Below are 26,968 nucleotides of genomic sequence, written 5' to 3'. Positions count from 1 at the left end.
TATACTCAAGGGTCTTTGCAGACCCCCGAGTATAATGATTGGAGGCCTGGGAGAGGTAAGGGAACGTAAAAAATACTGTTACTTACCTCTCCACGATACTGCCAGGTCTTCTTAATACTTGTCTGACGTCTCTGACGTCACATGAACCCGGCCTGCTTCCCGGGTCATGTGACGTCCGATGTCATTAAAGAAGGATGAGAGTGGCGGCCGACTGCATAGGAGTCGGGGGACAGGTAAACAACTGTTTTTTTATGTTTTTATTCCTCCGGGTCTCCGATTATTATACTCTGAAAAGACCCCAGAGTATAATAGTTGTTTATGGGTGTCCACAGTGGGACATAATACTGTGTGCAGGGGCCACTATGGGGGATAATACTGTGTACAGGGACCACTATGGGGGATAATACTGTGTGCAGAGGCCACTATGGGACATAATACTGTGTGCAGGGGCCACTAAGGGACCTAATACTGTGTGCAGGGGCCACTAAGGGACCTAATACTGTGTGCAGAGGCCACTATGGGGGATAATACTGTGTGCATGGGCCACAATACTGTGTGCAGGGACCACTATGGGACATAATACTGTGTGCAGGGGCCACTATGGGGGATAATATTGTGTGCAGGGGCCACTATGGGGGATAATACTGTGTGCAGGGGCCACTATGGGGGATAATACTGTGTGCAGGGGCCACTATGGGGGATGATACTGTGTGCAGGGGCCACTATGGGATATAATACTGTGTGCAGGGGTCACTAATGGGCATAATACTGTGTGCAGGGGCCACTATGGGGGATAATACTGTGTGCAGGGGCCACTATGGGGGATAATACTGTGTACATGGGCCACTATGGGGGATGATACTGTGTGCAGGGGCCACTATGGGGTATAATACTGTGTGCAGGGGCCACTAATGGGCATAATACTGTGTGCAGGAGCCACTAAGAGACATAATACTGTGTGCAGGGGCCACTATTGGGGATGATACTGTGTGCAGGGGCCACTAATGGACATAATACTGTGTGCAGGGGCCACTAATGGTCATAATACTGTGTGCAGGGCTTACTAAGGGACATAATAGAGTGCGGAGGACGGGGTCGGTCTTCGGTGTCGGTTGGGGGGGGGGGCATGTCAAAAGTTCGCCACGGGGCCCTGCCATTCCTAGTTACGCCACTGCATGTGTGATACTGTATACTGAGCTGTGTATCTAATCCTATCATCTCATCTTCTTATTCTTACAGTTTGGATAGTAATCTTCTACCAGACACTTCCTGCACCCAGTTGGCCTCTGTAATAAGGAATAACCAGTCCCTGAAGATACTTCACCTGTCTATTAACCGTCTGTCCGGTCCTCACTTCAGTGACTTGATGGCCGCTCTGTCCAGTCCAGACTGCAGGATAGAGGAATTACAGTGAGTATAAGAGATGTGTACAGGAGGAGACATGTGGGGACAAGTTATACAGGGATGTTATTATATGTTATGTTCCTCCACACCATTGTTATGTGTATGGGATAAACTGCTGACTGCACCTTCATATGTGACGTCTCTACTGAGCTGTGTATTTAATTCTGTCATGTGTAGGGTTGAGCTGATCTTGAGATTTCATGATCAATTTTAAAATCCGATTTCCAATCATTTACCAGTTGATCCCAATTCCGATCCTAATGCAAGTCAATGTTTTTGTTTTTTTTTCTAAGATCATTTTCAAAAGTTATGAAAAGTTACCAAAAAATATATACAAGTTCTTAGAATTCATAGAAAGAGTAAGGGAACTCTTAAATGTCATTGTTTTTTTAATCGCCACACAGCGTGGAGTCCAAAAATTTAAACACATGAGCCTCTGAAAAATTGTAACCTATACAAAAAAAAATTATGTGCAGGAGGAGCTACAGAAAATCGATGAGACATTTTGTAACAACATGGATTTCTTTATAATGCCGTATCTGCCATCGGTGTGTTATAGCCCTTCTCAATCCAGGCCTCGTTCATCTTTATAAAACTCAGGTGATAGACATTGTCAGCAGAGAGTCTTGTCAGAAGCTCCATCACAACACCACCTGCAGTGCTGAACAGTCGTTCTGAGAAGACACTAGCTGCTGGACAGGAATATAACCCCATTGCCTACTGGGCAAGTTCAGGCCACATTTCCAGCTCCGACACCCAGTAGTCCAGCAGGAAAGACTCTTGTGGTAAGATGTCTATGTGCGTTTTCATATAGTCTTCCACCTGCAACAAAAAATGCTGTCTCCGGTCTGATATCTCTACATTTAATGTTGCTGTAGTAGGCCTCAACAAAGACAGCCAAGCACTAGCCATTATGCCCACACTTCCCTTGTAACAGGCTGTGCTTCTGTCTCTGGGACCACCACGGTGTTGTGAAAGGTCTGCAGGAGTTGGAGATGATCTTGACTCACTGCTTTCTGTAGGAAATGTGTCCATTAAGTCATCCAAAAGTGTTTGATGGTGCATATCAATGTCCCTATAAGCCTGTGGTGTAATGGAAATGAAGCCCGGAACTTTATCCCTGAAGCGAGGATCAAGTAGGGTTGCCACCCAGTATTCAGGATCTGTAAGCATGTTTTTGACACGTTTATCTTCCAGAACACAATTTAGCATGAAATGACACATGTGTGGCAATGTACCTGGTGGCGATTCATGACTGTCCAACTCATCTAAGCGGATTATAGTCTCTTCTGCATCCCCCCCATCCATGCACAATGCCTGTTGACTGGGACTGCTGGAGTGACTCCTCCACAGTGACATCAATCTCCTGATCAAAATCATCCTCATCATCCTCCTCCTCTGAATAAATACCTATAGAGGCAATTTGAGTGTGTGACCCAGTGTCCAACCATTGCCTGATCTGTCCAGCCCTGGAGTCAATGTGGCCCTGGTGGTCTTCTATTTCCTGGCTGTCTTCAAAGAAAATATCCTCTTCCTCCTCTGTTGCACACGCCTGATGAGTACCATCTCCAAAACCCAAGGGTTCCTCAAAGTCAGCTCCCGCAGTTTCTGACCATGAGTGGCCATGGATGGCAGACTTATGCAAGATCTTGCATGTCTTTGAGGAGTCAACCATGAGGGTCAGCTGTGACGATCCCAGAAGGATAGTCATGGCACACTCCTGTCCACTTCACAGCGTATATTGACGGAGAAAGAGGAGGAGGATGACGAAATGGCAGATGATCTCATTGTCACACAGGAGGCTAGAGGGAAAGTTCATTGCGTCCCATTGCTGCAGGGCGGTTGGGGCGAAATGGAGGAGGAGGAGGAAGAGGAGGAAATGGAGAGTGAGCATTCCAGTGGGGGCAGCCAAGTGATGCCAAGTAACACTCTGACAAACATGGCTGAATACATGTTGGAGTGCTTTGCAACTGACAAACGCATTGCCAAAATCCTGGAGAGCAACGACTACTGGATTTTTGCAATCCTCGACCCCTAGTATAAAAATTATGTTTGTAATTTTATTCTGGTAGAGGGGAGGGCCAGTCACATGAGTGATTGCCACAAGAAACTGGTGCAGAATATGATGGAGATGTTTCCATCAACTGTCATTGGTGGCACACAGGAGAGTTCCTCCAACAGGCGACAAACTGTCATCCGGGCCACACCCGGCAGGGGCACACTCTCCAAGGTCTAGGACACGTTAATGGCACCCACTCGCCAAATTACCACCACTGAGGGGCCTAGTGTCACCAGGAGGGATAAGTATAGGCGCATGTTGCTGGAGTACCTGGCTGACACCAGCCCTGTCCTCTCCGATCCCTCTGCGGCCTATACTTATTGGGTCTCCAAGTTGGATTTGTGGCTGGAACTTGCGCTGTATGCATTGGAGGTCCTTTCCTGCCCTGCCGCCAGCGTGCTTTCGGAAAGGGTTTTCAGCGCTGCCGGTGGCATAATTACGGATAAGCGCAGCCGGCTGTCAGCTGACAGTGCTGACCGGCTGACGCTGATAAAAATGAACAGCCACTGGATAGACCCATCATTTTCATGTCCACCAGTGCCAAGCACCCCGACATGAAGTTGCATGTGTGTGCTCGCCCTCTACAATTCCTCCTCCTCATACTCCTCCACCATCAGTGATGCACAATTCTGATCCTACTAGGATCAATCCACCCTGATACCCCCAACTCTGCTGGTTAGAGTCTCAATCCACCCTGATACCCCCAACTCTGCTGGTTAGAGTCTGATTCCACCTTCAATCCCCCCAACTCTGCTGGTTAGAGTCTGAATCCACCCTCATTCCCCCCAACTCTGCTGGTTAGAGTCTGATTCCACCTTCAATCCCCCCAACTCTGCTGGTTAGTCTGAATCCACCCTCATTTCCCCCCAACTCTGCTGATTAGAGTCTCAATCCACCCTGATTCCCCCAAACTCTGCTGGTGCAAGGCTCTACTTACTCCAAGGGCCAAAAACACTGCAGGTGCAAGGCTCTACTCACTCCAAGGGCCAAAAACACTGCTTTTTAAAGGCTCTACTAAGGCAAGGCTGAACTAAGTTAAAGTTAGGGCCTAAAACTCTGCAGGTAGAGGCTGAAGTCACCTGAAGGGCCCCAATCTCTGCTGGTAGCTCAGCTTAAGGGCCTCTAACTTAATTTGGAAGGGCTCATGTTAAGGGCCAGAAAAGTGAATTTTGGAAGGTCTTATTTTTTTTTTTTTTTTTTAGGCGCCGCCCCCTGAGAGGCTGGCTGCCTTGATGCAGTGCTCCAAGCTGGGAGCAAACTTTTCTTTCCTTTTTCACTCTTTTTCTCTGTATCTTCAAGAATCCGGTAACCAAGCAATCTAGCACTATGAATTTAGCAACTATAAATCGAATGGAAAACCCTGTGGAGTTTTTTGTTCCTTTTGTTTCCATTGTAAAGCATGGACTTAAGACCTGGTTCAGCTGGTTTCCACATGTGCCTGTTACCATCCCCCCAGCTAGGACAGCATGGCTCAACATGCGGCATGGAAGAGAAACCTACATGGAAATGCGGACTTCTTCTTCAAGGAGATGATTTTTGGCGTCTATTGCTGATGTGTGAGGATGCCTACAGCTGACTGGTATTTCTTTCTTTTTATTACTGTGGACACGTGGGTGCCGGGTCTGTATTCGCATTGTGAAGGCTAGACTGGTGTATGAGCATGCACGCAGGGCCGGCGGCATCTCGCCGCTTGGCTTTGCATATGTGACCCCGGAGCGGAATAACAGCATCGCTTCTGCCGCTGCTTGCTTCATGCAGGGCAGAAGCATAGCGATGTTGCTGGCTTCACCTGTGCCGGCGTCTAACTGTCCCCAGCATTCGCCTCTCTATTACAGCGGATGCCGGGGAATGTTAGACGCCGGCACAGGTGAAGCCAGCAACATCGCTATGCTTCTGCCCTGCATGAAGCAAGCAGCGGCAGAAGCGATGCTGTTATTCCGCTCCTCCGTTCCCCCCCCCCCCCCCGGAATAGCAGCATCGCTTCTGCCGCTGCTGGCTTCATACAGGGCAGAAGCATAGCGATGTTGCTGGCTTCACCTGTGCCGGCGTCTAACCATGCATTGGTGGCCCCTTCCCCCAAAGGGTAAACTACCCCCCCTCCAGGCTCGCTCCCTTGCACTTAGCCCCTCCTTCCTTCCCCTCAGAGCAGCAGATACATCACTTGACTCAGGAGCAGCTAGGTCAGGGCTGTGGCCACAAAAAAATGAATAAAGTGATATAGTGGACAAACAAAGCAGTTTTGCTGAAGCAATGTATTTAGGAAAAGTCTTACATTCACATTAACAAGCAGCATAGATAGGATCCTTGTGACTGGACAACCCCTTTAATGTTTCTTTAGCTTGAATTTGGGTTTGTGTCCATCCATTTGGGGAAGAAAGAAGGTTTCCAGGTATTTTCCCACTTTGATAGAGGTATTTTTGAGTGTAGAAAGTGTGTAGTTGTTAGGCTGTGATAGTGGGGTAATAGAGGGACTTTGGTGTGTTAGATGCCCCCAGACATGCTTCCCCTGCTGTCCCAGTTGCATTGCAGAGGCGTTGTCATCATTTGCTGAGGTGTCATAGTGGACTTGGTGACTCTCCTGAGTCGAATGGTGGGATCCCCTGAAACGAAGCATTTTTCCCATAGACTATAATGGGGTTCAATGTTCGATCGAATAGTCGAATATTGATCGGCTATTTGAAACGAATAACGAACATCGAATATTTTACTGTTCGCTCATCTCTAGTAAGAAGCTTAGCTTGCTCATGTGTGGCTGGATAGGTTTTTTCCTTTCTATTACTTGTTGGAGGGTGGGCTGAATATTAGAGCCAGAAAGAGAGGAACATGCGAAATTCAGACGTGGCTCTTTGGCCAGTGGTTCCTGTAATTCTTTTATGCCAATTCCTTGACTGTTGTCCAGCACTGCTGCCTGGCGCACATGAAGTTGGTGTGTACATGGCACTGGCATTGGAAAAGTAGGTGGAAGAACTCGCCAAAGCTCATGGTGGATCAACGTTCACAGGCACATCCCTCTCTTTACTCTATTGTTCATTATATATTTCATAGTCATGGGTGTACAGATTTCAGATGCCTAGGCATAGCATTTGTATTGAGGTGCCTAGTGTCCTTTCCTCGGCTAAGTGACTGCTTGCAAGTCTTGCATATCACCCTCGTTGGGTCATTTTTATCTTTGGTGAAATATAACCACACAGTTTGGAGCCTTTCTTTTTTGTATTAGCACTTTTAGGCGCTTTGGCTCGCACAATGCGGGCAGGAGTCGTGTTTACTGGTCTGTGTCTTATAACTGGGATTTGTGCATTACTTGGATGACGTTTTGGTGGCACTGGCAAAGGAACATGAACCTCATCCTTAGAAGTAGTTCCATGATCCTCTTCAAGTGGAGGCCAAGTTTTCTCAACATAGCCATCATCCACTGGCTTTTCTGAACGATCTTCCACACTATGGCATGGACTGGCCTGGATGCTGGTGACGGAGCCGCATCTGGAATTTGTGTTTCATGATCCTCATATGGCAGCTGTATGTCTGAGAACTTGGACATTGAATGATCAAATAATGCAGCAGGGGGGCCACATGGTGTCTCAGTGGTTAGCACTGCAGCTTTGCAGCACTGGAGCTGTGGTGTTCAAATTCCGCCAAGGGCAAAAAAAAAACATCTGCAAGGAGTTTGTAAGTTCTCCCTGTGTTTGCATGGATTTTCATCCCATATTCCAAAGACATACTGATAGGGAATAATGTACATTGTGAGCTCTATGTGGGGCTGACAATCTACATTTAAAAATAAATAAATAAATAAATAAATAAAATAATGCAGCAGATCCCTCAGCTTCTTCCAAATTTGTGTAACAGGTTAATTTAGAAGGGGGTGAACTGGATCCCCATTGAACATTTTGCACAGCAGATGACCCAAAGCTTCGTTCAGTGGAATATGAGGAGGAATTCCTTCCAGAAGAAGATGCTTCAATATATGAAGTAATAAATTCTCTGTGGACTGGCTTATCTGCATTCAGAATACCGGATTTGCCGTACACAAGCAATGCTGACGCCTGGTTTTTCCCTTTGCCGGCAGGTGGTTGAGCATTGGCCAGAGCACCTCTGTTGGGTCCTTTTACTTTTTTTATTTCTTTGGGGCATGTTATTTAATAAAATAGTAACTTTCAAGTGAAAAAGCAGATTTTATTTAGTTGAGTGACTGGAGAGTTTTCCTTTTTGATGGGAACAGTCTCTCTGTTTTTCAGAAAAAAAAAATGTAGATATGTTTTTTTCAAAGGTGTATATACTTTTAGAATACAGCTCCCTTCTTCACAGATGAAGCTTTTTCTTAGTTTTAGTTAAAAATGAGAGCCTCACTAGCACAACTAAGTACCTGCCTACACTGACCCTAGCTACAACTGAGATCCTCTCCTTAGCTACATCTGAGCTCCTCTCCCTAGCTAGCATGTGCAGCAAAATAGTGGCATCAGCATCATCACCGCCCTTATATAGAGGGGTGTGATGATGCTTCCGATATCCAATCACATTATTGTCCATAGCTAACATGGTGCCTGAGTTTCCGGCATCATGTTAGCTTTTCCCACAATGATTGGCCAGTAGCGAAGCATTGTGGAAACTAACCTCCGACCTCAATCCCGCCGAAAAAGATCGGGATCGGAAGTCTGAACGTGATTGTGAAATTTACTCGATCACCAATCGGAATCCGATCTTTTCCGAACACGATCACTCAACCCTAGTCATGTGTGATACTGTATACTGAGCTGTGTATCTAATCCTATCATGTGTGATACTGTATACTGAGCTGTGTATCTAATCCTATCCTGTGTGATACTGTATACAGAGCTGTGTATCTAATCCTATCCTGTGTGATACTGTATACTGTGCTGTGTATCAAATCCTATCCTGTGTGATACTGTATACTGAGCTGTGTATCTAATCCTATCCTGTGTGATACTGTATACTGAGCTGTGTATCTAATCCTATCCTGTGTGATACTGTATACTGTGCTGTGTATCTAATCCTATCCTGTGTGATACTGTATACTGTGCTGTGTATCAAATCCTATCCTGTGTGATACTGTATACTGAGCTGTGTATCTAATCCTATCCTGTGTGATACTGTATACTGAGCTGTGTATCTAATCCTATCCTGTGTGATATTGTATACTGAGCTGTGTATCTAATCCTATCCTGTGTTATACAGCTGCTAATACATCGCTGATATCTCATCTTCTTATTCTTACAGTTTGGGTTATAATAATCTCCCAGACACTTCCTGCACCCAGTTGGCCTCTGTAATAAGGAATAACCAGTCCCTGAAGAGACTTGTCCTGTCTAATAACCGTCTGTTCGGTCCTCACTTCAGTGACTTGTTGGTCGCTCTGTCCAGTCCAACCTGCAGGATACAGGAATTACGGTGAGTATAAGAGATGTGTACAGGAGGAAACATGTGGGGACAAGTTATACAGGGATGTTATTCTATTTTATGTTCCTCCGCACCATTTTTATGTCTATGAGATAAACTGCTGACTGCACCTTCATATGTGACATCTCTACTGAGCTGTGTATCTAATCCTACCATGTGTGATACTGTATACTGAACTGTGTGTAATGTCCCAGTACTGCTCGTCCCATTCCCTTTAATAGTCCTTGCAGACCGAGATGGTATGCACATTTGCATATAAGGTAAAGAGTTTCCTCCCCCTTCATTCCTTCTATATATTACCGGAGCCAGCACACAGGGGGTCTATTAATGCGCCATCTTGTGGATGTTTTTGTGAACTACACCTGCCTATACTTTGCCATTGTAATTTGAGTTGCCAGTGTACAGGAATGTCCAGTATGATCAGGTGACCTTCAGGACCAATCAAGCTCCCTTGACTGGCCTGGAGGAGGAGGAGTTACAGCCCCCTCTAGGGGGGTTGGGGACCTTTTGTCTGGGTCCTTTGTGTGAAGACAGCTGTAGAGCAGCACATGGAGAGCTGAAAATGGCAGCCAAGTCTGAGAGCACTTCCAACAGAGATGGCTTTTCCTCTGTACTCAAGATTCTCCTCAGAGAGTGTTTTCCTCTGAAGCTCCAAGCCTACAAGCACTAAAGATTACAGACCTGCTTATCCATACATCTGGGAACCTAACATGTATCTCTCTATTCAAGTAAGTCTTTGGGTCAAATCTATATTTAAGAAGCCCATAGCTAGTCTGGCGGAAATTGAGGGTCTCCCGCTGCTGAATTGTATTTGCTCTTCTACACACGTGTACCCAGTTTGTTGAGGACTAACCCCCTGGATACAGGCCATCTTTACAAGTATATACAAGTTTAACTACCCAAGCAACTACTAATTAAACTATCCAAAGCATTCCTGCTCCAAACTCTATCACCTGCTCAATTGGACACTACCTACAAAGATCACTGTATTGTATGTGAAGAATTACTCCATATGTACATTTGTATTACCTCATCCTGCTAGTAAAAGAGCAACGGCTACCCCCGAAACCTGGTTGTCTGTTGTCATTGTCAGATATCACGTGGGGGTGGGTAGTCGGGGACATCAAAAAGGAGATTTTGTGCACATTTGGGACCCAGGGACCCCCTGAAAGCCGGCCACATCTGATATATTACCCGTGATACCAGCCCTGGCCCTCCTGTGTGTTACATGTGTATCTAATCCTATCCTGTGTGATACTGTATACTGAGCTGTGTATCTAATCCTATCCTGTGTGATACTGTATACTGAGCTGTGTATCTAATCTTATCCTGTGTGATACTGTATACCGATCTGTGTATCTAATCCTATCCTGTGTGATACTGTATACTGAGCTGTATCTAATCCTATCCTGTGTGATACTGTATACTGTGCTGTGTATCTAATCCTATCATGTGTGATACAGCTGCTGATACATCTCTCACATCTCATCTTCTCATTCTTACAGTTTGGGTAGTAATGATCTACCAGACACTTGCTGCACCCAGTTGGCCTCTGGAATAAGGAATAACCAGTCCCTGAAGATACTTGACCTGTCTGGTAACCGTCTGTATGGTCCTTACTTCAGTGACTTGATGGCCGCTCTGTCCAGTCCAGCCTGCAGGATAGAGGAATTACAGTGAGTATAAGAGATGTGTACAGGAGGAGACATGTGGGGACAAGTTATACAGGGATGTTATTCTATTTTAAGCTCCTCCGCACCATTGTTATGTCTATGAGATAAACTGCTGACTGCACCTTCATATGTGACGTCTCTACTGAGCTGTGTATCTAATCCTGACTGTGTAGACTAAACTGGACCTAGCCATGTGATCTCCCAACCCTTCTTAAATAAAGACAAAGACACCGTATTAAACTCAAGTGGACGGGGTCGGCCACAGCTATATTAATTGTTTATCATAAACTTCAACTTTCAATTAACCTTTACGTAACCAACTTGTGACGTCCAAAGCCACGCCTACGTGGCGACGTCATAAAGCTCGGGTGACGCGATATGTCTGCCGCAGGGTGTTCCCCATGGACAAATCCGCCATCATCCCGCCATTACTAACTCAACCGCCATGGAGGAACCCTGCCTAAGCAGGGTTCCAACCGCCAACCAAAAAGGAATAAAGCCTGCTTGACCCCATCCTGAATGCCCGAGAGGAATATATCTAAACCAATATCATTTAAATGCACGCCGTCGGGCCGCATAAGGCGTCTATTATCCCCCTCTAACTGGCGGTGATGCATTACGACACCGCCTTTAGACTGCACAAAGCCTTGCATTAATGGCTCTGCGAGACCTCTCTAACGCTAACGCCTCCTTAGCACCTTGCCAAGTAACTCTCGTGACCATCTCTGCCCATACTAATACCACCTCTGAAAAATACCCCATTATCCTATCTAGATTCGTCCTCATCAAGGTTATCAGCTCAGCCATGCTAAGGGTGCCTATGTCATTGCCGCCAGTGGGCAGGACCAAAACCACCGGCGAGGAAGTGATACGGCTGACTTCAATAGCCGCTGGCAAAACTTGGCACCACCGAAGACCCCTGATACCATTCCAAGATACATCCACTTCATGAAATCCCAATGCCTTTCCAACAGATCGAACTTCAGCACACTGTGCCACCCAAAACATGTAGCTATGCCCAAGGATGCACACAAACAGGCGTTGATAACCTGAAAAACAAAAACCATTAGTGCAACAGCTCCGGACATACATAGCCCGCATAACACGCGGAACGCCATCTTCCTATCCTACGCACCACTTTCTCTGACAAACCCGCGCGCGCCGCCTCCGTAGCTGTCCCTATCCGAAAACAATGTGTACTGTACTCCCCAGAAGGAACTCCCAATGGCGACGCAACACAGAACGGAACTGGAACACAGTGACGGCATCACCCAACAAATGGAGGAGAAAAGGCATGCCGCAGGTCGAACAGCCAAATACTCCAATACCGCCCGTACTGGGCAAACCGGACCACTAACTGCCTGCAACGGCAACCACGCGCCTCTACCCAACTGGTCAGTTTTTGAGCGCCTGATACGCAAGCGCAAAACCCCATTAGCCAGAACAACATAGTCGGCGCGCAACCCCCCCTCCCATCTGCTCTTGGAAGGGGAGACTATCTCCCCAACACGCAAGGCACCAAAAAAGGCTAAAGAAAAAACGGAGGCTAAAACAGATGACTCTTAAGGATCAGCGCAAACCGACAGCAAGATGGACACAAGCCTGCACAAAAGGTTATAGGACACCTAGCGACGCGAGTCGACCGACGCACCAGCACGCGACCAACCTTTCAAGGCTTGCCGAATGACAAACGATGAAAAAATACTCTCCCAACCCCGCAACTGAAAATGAAAATTAACTCCTGAGAAACGCCTCCTAGCGACCGCTCCAGACTTCCTCGATGAGCGCCAAGAGGACAGATATCGCACAGAAACCTCAACTTGAGCCTGCGCAGAGCCAGCAACATCTTCGCCCTGGACCATGGAACACCACGATTTACCATAACCCGTCCAAGTGGCAGGCGCCACCGATTGCTGCACCAAGGACATCGCTCTGCTATCAGCAATTCCCACAGGAATGGGGGACAGGGAAGCCCCTCCCGGGCCGCACCTGGCAACAACGGACGGAAAACCTGCAAATGACATTGGGAGAGAGCATCAGCAACTGAATTCTGTACACCCAGCACATGGCGAGCCCAGAACCAAATATTCAGCTCCAAGCATTGCAGCACCAAGAACCTAAGAAGAGACAAAACAGGAGGGGAAGAAGAAAAGTGATTAATGGCATTGACAACACTTTCATTATCACACCAGAAACACATGCATCGATCTCGTAGAGAATCACCCCACAACACGACAGCGACCACTATGTGGAACAGCTCGAGTAGAGTTAAACTGGCACACCAACCCAACTCTCGCCAGGAGCGGGGCTACTGCTCCGAGCACCATTCAAGGCCAAATACCGCGCCAAAGCCATAAGAACCAGAAGAATCAGTATACAATGACAAATCCTGGTTACCCACCTCTAATGCCTGATTACATGTCCTGCCATTGTAGGACTCCAAGAACAAATGACACACTGAGAGATTCGCCTTCATAGAGCGAGTGACCCGGATTCGATGCGAAGGTAAGGAAACACCGCGAGTAGCCAACAATAAGCGCCTCAAGAAGACACGGCCCATTGGCATGACGCGGCATGCAAAAACCAGCAATCCCAGTAGGCAAGGTCACCTTGCGCGCACCCAAAAACCCATCAATTAAACCTGACAACTTTTCCAACTTATCCCAGGGAAGACGGAAAACCATCAAATTAGAATCCAACTCGATCCCTAAAAAGGATAACACCGTACAAGGGCCTTCCATCTTCTCTTGGGATAGCGGGACACCAAAGCGCAACATCAATGAACGAAACATATCCAACAGCATCTGGCAACAATCATCACCACCCGGGGTCACAAACAGGAAGTCATCCAAATAATGAATGATCGCCCTGGAGCCAGTCTCATAACGCACCACCCATTCGAGAAAAGAAATAAAAACATCTCAAATAGGTGGCACGAAATGGAGCAGCCCATAGGGAGGCAAGTGTCATAATAATACTGGCCGTCAACACACAAACCTAACAGATGGTAGCACTCCCGGTGAACCGGGAGTAGCCAAAAGGCGGCCTCGATATCCAACTTCACCAGAAGGGTGCCAGGGCCAGCCACCCTGAGCAACAACACGGACCTATCAAACGAAACATAAGATACCGAAACCTCCTCTCGGGGGATACCCTCATTAACCGAGGCACCTTTGGGGTAAGACAAATGGTGCATCAGTCAAAATTTACCTGGCTCCTTTTTGGGGATGATACCAAGGGGCGAAACGCAAAGATTACTAAATGGGGGGGCCAAACCAAAGGGGCCTACAAACCGTCCCAAGCTAACATCCTTGTCCACCTTGTCCTGCAATGCCCTTGGGTGCTCCCCACACGACTTCAAATTTTCAGCAAAAAGGGAATGAGAAGAGTAATTAAACGGGATGAAAAAAACAAAACTGAAGCCCTCCCGAAGCAACGCAGCAGCAGTCCGGTTAGGGTACCAGTCTAGCCATGGTGACGTCGTGGCTATGCTCACCGGCGTCTTTCCCACCAGAGGAACTAGCTGGGGAAGTGGCTGGCTTGAAAGGCTTGTTGCATTTAACAAAGGGCATTTAATGAGGAACACTCATGTTTGTACTTACAAAAACCGAAGAACCGGCATTGGCCCTCGTTAAATAACCAACAGTCCCCGGTCGCCGCACGGCCACTGCCCCTGAGAAGGTTGATGGTGCAGCGGCCCCGGACTGAAAGGGCTGTCTCTGCAACAACATTAATCGCATCCACACTTCCGTGGCCTTGACTCTCAAGCCTATATCCGACTGAACAACCAAGCGACGACGGAAGTCATCACCATACCTCCACCGGGCACTACCCCCATAAGTCTTAAATGCATTATAAATGGCATCCATATATATAAATAACTCAGAACAGCGTTGAGGGTGCTTCTCGGCCATAATACAACCCAAAACAGAAAAGGCCTGTATCCAATTATTCATAGTATGCGCCACCTTAGGCTTATGCTTTCCCAGTCAACCGTATGCTGATTCACTGACAGGAGTGACCAAATATCTACAAACTGGTTGCCCCAAATCTTCTGCTTAAGATCGTCATTAACGTGTGCCCCCAGAGGGCTGATGCCACAAAAGAAAGAATCCTTGTGGACACTGGCCCTAGGAGACGACTGTGGCATGACAGAGGGAGTAGGTTTAGCCGCTACAGAGGATAGCAGCGCCTGGAGACCTCAGGATGACACATCAGAACCCACCCCCCCAAGCACCCACAAAATTGAACTCACCGGAACCAGAGGGAACAGGCGTAACCGAAGGAGCCACCGGCAATGATGGCTGAGACACCGCGCTGGACTAACTATCCACACAGGGCAGCAGCACCGTAGCAGGAGGAAGCAATGAACTCCTATGCTGTCGACTATGACCATGACGGTGATGACAACTCTGGGGTCTAAACCTACCCCCAGAATTACCAGAATCCTCCCTGGAAGACGGAGAATACCATCTATACAATCTGGAATGCCTAGAACTGCGACTGCTTCTGGAGCTACGTGAGCCGTGACGTGACCAACTGCCACCATGCACAGCAGACCTCATTCTTCGCCTCCTATGAGATCCCTGGGAGGAGGAACCAGAGGAAGACCTGGAACGCTGTCTCACCCTGATCCTCCCAGAAATTTCCGGAATGGTAGGCGCAGGCGTAGGAGCTATGACAGAAGGAGCAGGGAGAGGGACCACTGAAGGCAAAGGCTGCAACACTATCCCACCTAGTGTGGGGGGAAGGACTTGCTGTATACTAGCAAGGGGCGGAGCCAGAGCACCGGCATTACTGGAGGCAGGCGCAGGGACCACTGAGCTCAGCGCCTCAGTAGCCTGGGATTGTGAGGGAGGGGGAGTAGGAGGGCACCCGGAGGCCGAAGATGAACTAGTCTGCGCACCCATTACAGTTGCGCGGGGGGAGAGGAGCGGAGCACAGCTAGTCAGCACAGCAGTGTGAGAGAATTACAATTATAAACACATAAGACAGGGGTTTTTATACTTCAACAATAAAAGCTGGTGGTAAAAATAGTGAGTAATGAAATGTACAAAAAGGGTAAATATGGCATATAGAATCAATGTAAGACCAATGTCCCTGCACTATATAATATTACAAATGTATACTAATATCTATACAGCAACAAAGGTGCAAATAATAATACAGTTAACAGCCAAATCCCAGTATAGCTATGACCTTGTTATTAACACATACCGTCAGGGAACGGGCCCCAACGCGCGTGTTTTGCTTTACAGCTTCGTCACGGGAACAAGGAACTTGTATGAATGGGCAGTATAATCTGGAACAATTAAATGCACACATGGGGATGTGACGTTTTAGAAAAAAGGGGGTGTATGGTACCAGGCACCGCATGACTAACAAAGATGGCCGCTATGATGCCTAATGCCCATTCGGGAAACCAAGCATCCGCCACAGCATATGACGCGCATGCGCAGGAGGCATGTCTCACAAGAGCAGTATGTACTGTGAATGTAACCTGGGTATGGCTGCTAATATGTAGAGTGCACAAGCGTGGCTTACATGGACAAAGTCGGCATACACATCTGAATGTCTGCGGCAGTAAGTAAAGCAGCAAAAAAACCGTAACATCTTGGTATCGGAAATTGTCATGAAAATAGAAATACATAAAAATCTCCAAAATAAAACCTTTTGTATATTAATATGTGCAAATTATTATGAGAGTGCCAGTAGTATAACCTTGATATGTTTCATCAAAATGCCCCCTTCTTTTGATGTTGACAGGTACCATGCCCCCTTAGTGCCCAAAACACCTCATGTCAACCCGTCCCTTTTCTTTGTGCGTTGACAGGTATCCCGACCCATCCACGCCCCTATCCGGCCTACACAGGCATGTCTGGGCAAGCCCCCTTGCACCCTTCCCTTCAGAGGGTCCATCAGTGCGCATGACTTTGGATATAGGATGTCCCTCACTCCTTCCTAAAACCACCCAAACTACGGTAAATAATGACTTTGGAATAAATGCACAAAACACTTTATTTTGGTTGTCAAAATGGCCACAGCTTTATTAAACTCACAGAAGTAAAATAATGACAGAATGAGTCAGGTGAAGTGCTAGACCATTGGGATTCACGAATACTGTGAGATCCCCAGCTGTCTGACATACAGCACCCGGCCTGATAGCAATAAATAAAGGGGGCGGCTGCTCCGGCTTACAATTCTAGCAGAGCCAGTACACTTTAAGGGCACCAACGACCCTGTGCTTAACCACTGTGCCCGCCCCTGGATGACGTTACTATTACGACATCCTTCAGGCTGGCCATTTCCAAAGCTCAGCCTGTTCACCACCATGAGGTTTAACCTCCTCTATTAGTTAAAATAAGTCTACAATAACTTGCCTGCAACTTCCACCTGACTCCTCAACTGCAAAAATAAAGCTGTGACAGTTTATCAATGGACCATGTGACACGTAATACTTTATTACACACAACTGACTAAATAATGGCAAACCCCCGACTCACAAAGAGTCATCCTACAGCACTCAGGAGAGGAAAAAACCCTGTGGAGGAAACCTCTAGGGAACCATGGCTGGAAGACGGCCCTTCCCTTGGGCTTAGGATAATGCCCAACAATAACTCATCACAGTCATCTCATAATTGAATATATAGAGCCAAATACACAATTACAGTAACAAAGCAATGATACAATAATACATTAGATAGGAAAATGTGGAAAAAATAAAAATAAAAACAAGTATAACATAGTGATGCAAAGAGGGCGGGAGGGCGGGAAATGCTTCATCCAGGTCTTGTGATGAGAAAGAGGATGAAGATGGATGAGACAGGAAGTGACATCTATTCCTAACTCCTCCCTCCCTACAGTAACACACTAAGCAGCATATACTAAAGCAGAATATACACAGATATATACTCCTACAGCAGAACATACAGATATACACTCCTAAAGCAGAACATACACAGATATATACTCCTACAGCAGAATATACAGATATATACTCCTAAAGCAAAACATACACAGATATATACTCCTAAAGCAGAACATACACAGATATATACTCCTAAAGCAGAACATACAGATATATACCCCTTAAAGATGAATATACACAGATATATACTCCTAAAGCAGAACATACAGATATATACTCCTAAAGCTGAATATACACTGATATATACTCCTAAAGCTGAATATACACCGATATATTCTTAAAGCTGACCCAGTCTGTATAAATCTACTCAACTACTGCACGAAGAAGAAACTGCAGGAGTTATTGGTTCCCCCATCCCAAAGTCATGTCCCCCTTTGCTGATGGCTCCGGGGGTGTCTTTCCAGATGTTGAAGAATGCGATGTGATCAAGAATGTTAATTGATCCAGGGTTGATAATGTGTGAGGCTTTTATATCAAGGTGTGTGGTTATTGGTTGCTGGAATTAGAATGATAAGAATGCCTCTCTCCTATAGCTCATTAGGGGTATACAGAGACAAGTGCTGGTATGTCTTAAGGGTGTATTCACACTGAGTAAACGCTAGCTTATTTTGTAGAGTAAAATTACACTTGTAAATTTTGCTATCCCATTGACTTCAATAATATGTTTTTACAAGTGTAAGGGTAGGTTCACATGGAGTAAAATGGAGTGTATGTTGGAGTGTAATTTTACACGTGTAAAAAAATTTACACGCGTATTTTGGAGCGTTTTCTTACACGTGGCGTTTATGGAGCATTTTTGGGAGCGTTTACGAGTGTAGAAAAACACGCTTCCGTAAACGCTCCGTAAACACCACATGTAAAAAACGCTCCAAGATACGCGCAGAAATTTTTTACACGTGTAAAATTACACTCCAAAATACACTCCATTTTACTCCGTGTGAACTTACCCTAAAAATACGCCTGTAAAAAATACGCCTGTAAAAAATACGCCTGTAAAAATACGCCTATAAAATGTCATTGAAGTCAATGGGATAGCAAAATTTACAAGTGTAATTTTACTCTACAAAATAAGCTAGCATTTACTCAGTGTGAATGCACCCTTAGGGTGTTATAGCTAGCTGTGTCACTATAGGCTGATGGAATTAGAATGATGATGTCAATGTATTTTCAGAACGAGTTATTGGGTTGTATACGGATTAAACACAGTAAAAATGCAATGTTTTAATAACTTTATTCAACAAATCCGACTTACATTATATAATAATACGACGTTACATCACATCATAATATACACATGAACAGTATTTACAATTTACAAGCTTAACCAAGAAGCTTGTAATATTGAAGGAACACGCTGTTTGGGAAATAAGCTGGCTTTTGTAAAGCCAATAGCTGAGGAGGGTTTGACCAGGAGATGGCGCTTAGGGGTGACATTTACAGAAGATGACCAGGTGATGGTGCTTAGGGGTGACATTTACAGGAGATGACCAGGTGATGGCGCTTAGGGGTGACATTTACAGGAGACTCAATTAGGTTAGTTTTTAAACCGTCCAGAATTTCTCTCGTAGATGAATTAACTACAACAGTAGAAGGAATATTTATGTCCGCCATGGCCAGCATAGACACATCCCATCCAGGAGGGGCTTTGTTTCTCGAGAGTCTATGGCTCTACGTAGCGTTGCATACAAGGTCCAGCATGATAGAGCCCGGAACAACGTCGCCCTTGTAAATAAATTCACCTTTATCATTCCAGGTAGCAATCTCACCACTCTGCAGCATCCTACTTAACAAAAGTTCAGCATTCTTCTTAAAACGGGGGTTAACATGGGTTACAATTAGAGATGAGCGAACAGTGTTCTATCGAACTCATGTTCGATCGGATATTAGGCTGTTCGGCATGTTCGAATCGAATCGAACACCGCGTGGTAAAGTGCGCCATTACTCGATTCCCCTCCCACCTTCCCTGGCGCCTTTTTTGCTCCAATAACAGCGCAGGGTAGGTGGGACAGGAACTACGACACCGGTGATGTTGAAAAAAGTAGGCAAAACCCATTGGCTGCCGAAAACATGTGACCTCTAATTTAAAAGAACAGCGACGCCCAGCTTCGCGTCATTCTGAGCTTGCAATTCACCGGGGACGGAGGTTTCCGTCCAGTTAGCTAGGGCTTAGATTCTGGGTAGGCAGGGACAGGCTAGGATAGGAAGGAGAAGACAACCAACAGCTCTTATAAGAGCTAAATTCCAGGGAGAAGCTTGTCAGTGTAACGTGGCACTGACGGGCTCAATCGCCGCAACCCAGCTTTCCCAGGATCCTGAATGGAATACACTGACAGTGTATTCCCGTATACCCGATATATACCCCCGATACCCGTTCCAACGGTGTGCCCCCCCACCTTCACCCCAGAAATACACTGCAAGTCCCCTAGCAATAGAATTGGGGCTATATACACCCACTATTTTTGCTACTGCCATATAGTGCCATTGTCTGACTGGGAATTCAAAGAATATATTGGGGTTACGTGCACCCACAATTTTTGCTACTGGTATATAGTGCCATTGTCTGACTGGGAATTCAAAGAATATATTGGGGTTACAAATACCCTCATTTCTTGCTACTGGTATATAGTGCCATTGTCTGACTGGGAATTCAAAGAATATATTGGGGTTACAAATACCCTCATTTCTTGCTACTGCCATATAGTGCCAGTTTCTGACTGGTAATTCAAAGAATATATTGGGGTTACGTGCACCCACAATTTTTGCTACTGGTATATAGTGCCATTGTCTGACTGGGAATTCAAAGAATATATTGGGGTTACAAATGCCCTCATTTCTTGCTACTGGTATATAGTGCCATTGTCTGACTGGGAATTCAAAGAATATATTGGGGTTACGTGCACCCACAATTTTTGCTACTGGTATACAGTGCCATTGTCTGACTGGGAATTCAAAGAATATATTGGGGTTACAAATACCCTCATTTCTTGCTACTGGTATATAGTGCCATTGTCTGACTGGGAATTCAAAGAATATATTGGGGTTATAAATACCCTCATTTCTTGCTACTGGTATATAGTGCCATTGTCTGACTGGGAATTCAAAGAATATATTGCGGTTACAAATACCCTCATTTCTTGCTACTGGTATATAGTGCCATTGTCTGACTGGGAATTCAAAGAATATATTGGGGTTACAAATACCCTCATTTCTTGCTACTGCCATATAGTGCCAGTTTCTGACTGGTAAATCAAAGAATATATTGGGGTTACGTGCACCCACAATTTTTGCTACTGGTATATAGTGCCATTGTCTGACTGGGAATTCAAAGAATATATTGGGGTTACAAATGCCCTCATTTCTTGCTACTGGTATATAGTGCCATTGTCTGACTGGGAATTCAAAGAATATATTGGGGTTACAAATACCCTCATTTCTTGCTACTGCCATATAGTGCCAGTTTCTGACTGGTAATTCAAAGAATATATTGGGGTTATAAATACCCTCATTTCTTGCTACTGGTATATAGTGCCATTGTCTGACTGGGAATTCAAAGAATATATTGGGGTTATAAATACCCTCATTTCTTGCTACTTGTATATAGTGCCATTGTCTGACTGGGAATTCAAAGAATATATTGGGGTTACAAATACCCTCATTTCATGCTACTGCCATATAGTGCCAGTTTCTGACTGGTAATTCAAAGAATATATTGGGGTTACGTGCATCCACAATTTTTGCTACTGGTATATAGTGCCATTGTCTGACTGGGAATTCAAAGAATATATTGGGGTTACAAATACCCTCATTTCTTGCTACTGCCATATAGTGCCAGTTTCTGACTGGTAATTCAAAGAATATATTGGAATTATAAATACCCTCATTTCTTGCTACTGGTATATAGTGCCATTGTCTGACTGGGAATTCAAAGAATATATTGGGGTTATAAATACCCTCATTTCTTGCTACTGGTATATAGTGCCATTGTCTGACTGGGAATTCAAAGAATATAATGGGGTTACGTGCACCCACAATTTTTGCTACTGGTATATAGTGCCATTGTCTGACTGGGAATTCAAAGAATATATTGGGGTTACAAATACCCTCATTTCTTGCTACTGGTATATAGTGCCATTGTCTGACTGGGAATTCAAAGAATATATTGGGGTTACAAATACCCTCATTTCTTGCTACTGCCATATAGTGCCAGTTTCTGACTGGTAATTCAAAGAATATATTGGGGTTATAAATACCCTCATTTCTTGCTACTGGTATACAGTGCCATTGTCTGACTGGGAATTCAAAGAATATATTGGGGTTACAAATACCCTCATTTCATGCTACTGCCATATAGTGCCAGTTTCTGACTGGTAATTCAAAGAATATATTGGGGTTACGTGCATCCACAATTTTTGCTACTGGTATATAGTGCCATTGTCTGACTGGGAATTCAAAGAATATATTGGGGTTACAAATACCCTCATTTCTTGCTACTGGTATATAGTGCCATTGTCTGACTGGGAATTCAAAGAATATATTGGGGTTACAAATACCCTCATTTCTTGCTACTGGTATATAGTGCCATTGTCTGACTGGGAATTCAAAGAATATATTGGGGTTATAAATACCCTCATTTCTTGCTACTGGTATATAGTGCCATTGTCTGACTGGGAATTCAAAGAATATATTGGGGTTACAAATACCCTCATTTCTTGCTACTGCCATATAGTGTCAGTTTCTGACTGGTAATTCAAAGAATATATTGGGGTTATAAATACCCTCATTTCTTGCTACTGGTATATAGTGCCATTGTCTGACTGGGAATTCAAAGAATATATTGGGGTTACAAATACCCTCATTTCTTGCTACTGCCATATAGTGCCAGTTTCTGACTGGTAATTCAAAGAATATATTGGGGTTACGTGCACCCACAATTTTTGCTACTGGTATATAGTGCCATTGTCTGACTGGGAATTCAAAGAATATATTGGGGTTACAAATACCCTCATTTCTTGCTACTGCCATATAGTGCCATTGTCTGACTGGGAATTCAAAGAATATATTGGGGTTACAAATACCCTCATTTCTTGCTACTGGTATATAGTGCCATTGTCTGACTGGTAATTCAAAGAATATATTGGGGTTACGTGCACCCACAATTTTTGCTACTGGTATATAGTGCCATTGTCTGACTGGGAATTCAAAGAATATATTGGGGTTACAAATACCCTCATTTCTTGCTACTGGTATATAGTGCCATTGTCTGACTGGGAATTCAAAGAATATATTGGGGTTACAAATACCCTCATTTCTTGCTACTGGTATATAGTGCCATTGTCTGACTGGGAATTCAAAGAATATATTGGGGTTATAAATACCCTCATTTCTTGCTACTGCCATATAGTGCCAGTTTCTGACTGGTAATTCAAAGAATATATTGGGGTTATAAATACCCTCATTTCTTGCTACTGGTATATAGTGCCATTGTCTGACTGGGAATTCAAAGAATATATTGGGGTTACAAATACCCTCATTTCTTGCTACTGCCATATAGTGCCAGTTTCTGACTGGTAATTCAAAGAATATATTGGGGTTACGTGCACCCACAATTTTTGCTACTGGTATATAGTGCCATTGTCTGACTGGGAATTCAAAGAATATATTGGGGTTACAAATACCCTCATTTCTTGCTACTGGTATATAGTGCCATTGTCTGACTGGGAATTCAAAGAATATATTAGGGTTACAAATACCCTCATTTCTTGCTACTGGTATATAGTGCCATTGTCTGACTGGGAATTCAAAGAATATATTGGGGTTATAAATACCCTCATTTCTTGCTACTGGTATATAGTGCCATTGTCTGACTGGGAATTCAAAGAATATAATGGGGTTACGTGCACCCACAATTTTTGCTACTGGTATATAGTGCCATTGTCTGACTGGGAATTCAAAGAATATATTGGGGTTACAAATACCCTCATTTCTTGCTACTGCCATATAGTGCCAGTTTCTGACTGGTAATTCAAAGAATATATTGGGGTTATAAATACCCTCATTTCTTGCTACTGGTATACAGTGCCATTGTCTGACTGGGAATTCAAAGAATATATTGGGGTTACAAATACCCTCATTTCATGCTACTGCCATATAGTGCCAGTTTCTGACTGGTAATTCAAAGAATATATTGGGGTTACGTGCATCCACAATTTTTGCTACTGGTATATAGTGCCATTGTCTGACTGGGAATTCAAAGAATATATTGGGGTTACAAATACCCTCATTTCTTGCTACTGGTATATAGTGCCATTGTCTGACTGGGAATTCAAAGAATATATTGGGGTTACAAATACCCTCATTTCTTGCTACTGCCATATAGTGCCAGTTTCTGACTGGTAATTCAAAGAATATATTGGAATTATAAATACCCTCATTTCTTGCTACTGGTATATAGTGCCATTGTCTGACTGGGAATTCAAAGAATATATTGGGGTTATAAATACCCTCATTTCTTGCTACTGGTATATAGTGCCATTGTCTGGCTGGGAATTCAAAGAATATATTGGGGTTACAAATACCCTCATTTCTTGCTACTGCCATATAGTGTCAGTTTCTGACTGGTAATTCAAAGAATATATTGGGGTTATAAATACCCTCATTTCTTGCTACTGCCATATAGTGCCATTGTCTGACTGGGAATTCAAAGAATATATTGGGGTTACGTGCACCCACAATTTTTGCTACTGGTATATAGTGCCATTGTCTGACTGGGAATTCAAAGAATATATTGGGGTTACAAATACCCTCATTTCTTGCTACTGGTATATAGTGCCATTGTCTGACTGGGAATTCAAAGAATATATTGGGGTTACAAATACCCTCATTTCTTGCTACTGGTATATAGTGCCATTGTCTGACTGGGAATTCAAAGAATATATTGGGGTTATAAATACCCTCATTTCTTGCTACTGCCATATAGTGCCAGTTTCTGACTGGTAATTCAAAGAATATATTGGGGTTATAAATACCCTCATTTCTTGCTACTGGTATATAGTGCCATTGTCTGACTGGGAATTCAAAGAATATATTGGGGTTACAAATACCCTCATTTCTTGCTACTGCCATATAGTGCCAGTTTCTGACTGGTAATTCAAAGAATATATTGGGGTTACGTGCACCCACAATTTTTGCTACTGGTATATAGTGCCATTGTCTGACTGGGAATTCAAAGAATATATTGGGGTTACAAATACCCTCATTTCTTGCTACTGGTATATAGTGCCATTGTCTGACTGGGAATTCAAAGAATATATTAGGGTTACAAATACCCTCATTTCTTGCTACTGGTATATAGTGCCATTGCCTGACTGGGAATTCAAAGAATATATTGGGGTTATAAATACCCTCATTTCTTGCTACTGCCATATAGTGCCAGTTTCTGACTGGTAATTCAAAGAATATATTGGGGTTACGTGCACCCACAATTTTTGCTACTGGTATATAGTGCCATTGTCTGACTGGGAATTCAAAGAATATATTGGGGTTACAAATACCCTCATTTCTTGCTACTGGTATATAGTGCCATTGTCTGACTGGGAATTCAAAGAATATATTGGGGTTATAAATACCCTCATTTCTTGCTACTGCCATATAGTGCCAGTTTCTGACTGGTAATTCAAAGAATATATTGGGGTTATAAATACCCTCATTTCTTGCTACTGGTATATAGTGCCATTGTCTGACTGGGAATTCAAAGAATATATTGGGGTTACGTGCACCCACAATTTTTGCTACTGGTATATAGTGCCAATTTCTAACTGGGAATTCAAAATGCGCAAGGCTCCCGGAAAGGGACGTGGACGAGGCCGTGGGCGAGGTCGGGGGAATGGTTCTGGGGAGCAAGGTAGCAGTGAAGCCACAGGGCGTCCCGTGCCTACTCCTGTGGGGCAGCAAGCATTGCGCCACTCCACAGTGCCAGGGTTGCTTGCCACATTAACTAAACTGCAGGGTACAAACCTTAGTAGGCCCGAGAACCAGGAACAGGTCTTGCAATGGCTGTCAGAGAACGCTTACAGCACATTGTCCAGCAGCCAGTCAGACTCTGCCTCCTCTCCTCCTATTACCCAACAGTCTTGTCCTCCTTCCTCCTAAAATTCCCAAGCTTCACAGAACAATAACCCCAACTGTCCCTGCTCCCCAGAGCTGTTCTCCGCTCCTTTCATTGTCCCTCAACCTGCCTCTCCACGTCACGATTCCACGAACCTAACAGAGGAGCATCTGTGTCCAGATGCTCAAACACTAGAGTCTCCTCCATCTCCGTTCGATTTGGTGGTGGATGACCAGCAACCCACCCTCATCGACGATGATGTGACGCAGTTGCCGTCAGGGCATCCAGTTGACCGGCGCATTGTGCGGGAGGAGGAGATGAGACAGGAGTTGGAAGAGGAAGTGGTGGATGATGAGGACACTGACCCGACCTGGACAGGGGGGATGTCAAGCGGGGAAAGTAGTGTGGATGTTGAGGCAGGTGCAGCACCAAAAAGGGTAGCTAGAGGCAGAGGCAGAGGTCAGCAGCTTAGGCGAAGCCAGGCCACACCCGGAATCTCCCAAGATGTTCCAGTTCGTACCCAGCCCCGAAAAACTCCCACCTCGAGGGCACGTTTCTCGAAGGTGTGGAGTTTTTTCAAGGAATGCGCCGAGGACAGATATAGTGTTGTCTGCACAATTTGCCTCTCGAAATTGATTAGGGGCTCTGAGAAGAGCAACCTGTCCACCACTTCAATGCGCCGTCATTTGGAATCCAAGCACTGGAATCAGTGGCAGGCAGCAATGGCAGGACAAAGGCCGCCTGCCGTTCACGCCACTGCCACTGCCTCTGCCACTGCCACTGCTGACTGTGCTGGCGATGCACTCCAGAGGACGAGCCAGGACACCACTTCATCTGCCTCCGCCACTTTGTTGACTTCTCCCTCATCCTCCCCTGTTCCTGTCTTATCTCCTTCTCCTGCACCATCAAAGGCACCATCAGGCGCTTCTTTACAACAACCCACCATCTCTCAGACATTGGAGCGGCGGCAGAAATACACTGCTAACCACCCACACGCGCAAGCCTTGAACGCCAACATCGCTAAACTGCTGGCCCAGATGTTGGCGTTCCGGCTTGTTGAAACTCCCGCCTTCCTGGACCTGATGGCAACTGCGGCACCTCGCTATGCCGTCCCTAGCCGTCACTACTTCTCCCGGTGTGCCGTCCCCGCCTTGCACCAGCACGTGTCACTCAACATCAGGCGGGCCCTTAGTTCCGCGCTTTGCACAAAGGTCCACTTGACCACCGACGCGTGGACAAGTGCATGCGGACAGGGACGCTACATTTCACTGACGGCACACTGAGTGAATGTAGTTGAGGCTGGGACTGCTTCCCAAACTGGCCCGGTGTACCTCGTCTCCCCGCCTAACATTCCTGGCAGGGACACGAGAAGAACACCCCCCTCC

General features: G+C 45.2%; 1 protein-coding gene across 1 annotated transcript in view; it reads left to right on the top strand.

Annotated features, from left to right (window-relative positions):
• LOC142188597 (NACHT, LRR and PYD domains-containing protein 12-like) overlaps nucleotides 1-26,968 on the top strand; it is a 221,019-nt gene that overhangs the window by 128,247 nt on the left and 65,804 nt on the right. The window contains exons 6-8 of the mRNA XM_075261890.1: nucleotides 1,240-1,410; nucleotides 8,699-8,869; nucleotides 10,384-10,554. Coding sequence (XP_075117991.1) covers nucleotides 1,240-1,410; nucleotides 8,699-8,869; nucleotides 10,384-10,554 — 513 coding nt within the window. The remainder of the gene's footprint in view (nucleotides 1-1,239; nucleotides 1,411-8,698; nucleotides 8,870-10,383; nucleotides 10,555-26,968) is intronic.

This window comes from Leptodactylus fuscus, unplaced genomic scaffold, assembly GCF_031893055.1.
Source record: "Leptodactylus fuscus isolate aLepFus1 unplaced genomic scaffold, aLepFus1.hap2 HAP2_SCAFFOLD_57, whole genome shotgun sequence".
Classification (NCBI taxonomy): Eukaryota; Metazoa; Chordata; class Amphibia; order Anura; family Leptodactylidae; genus Leptodactylus; species Leptodactylus fuscus.
This window is presented reverse-complemented; position numbering and strand designations above follow the sequence as displayed.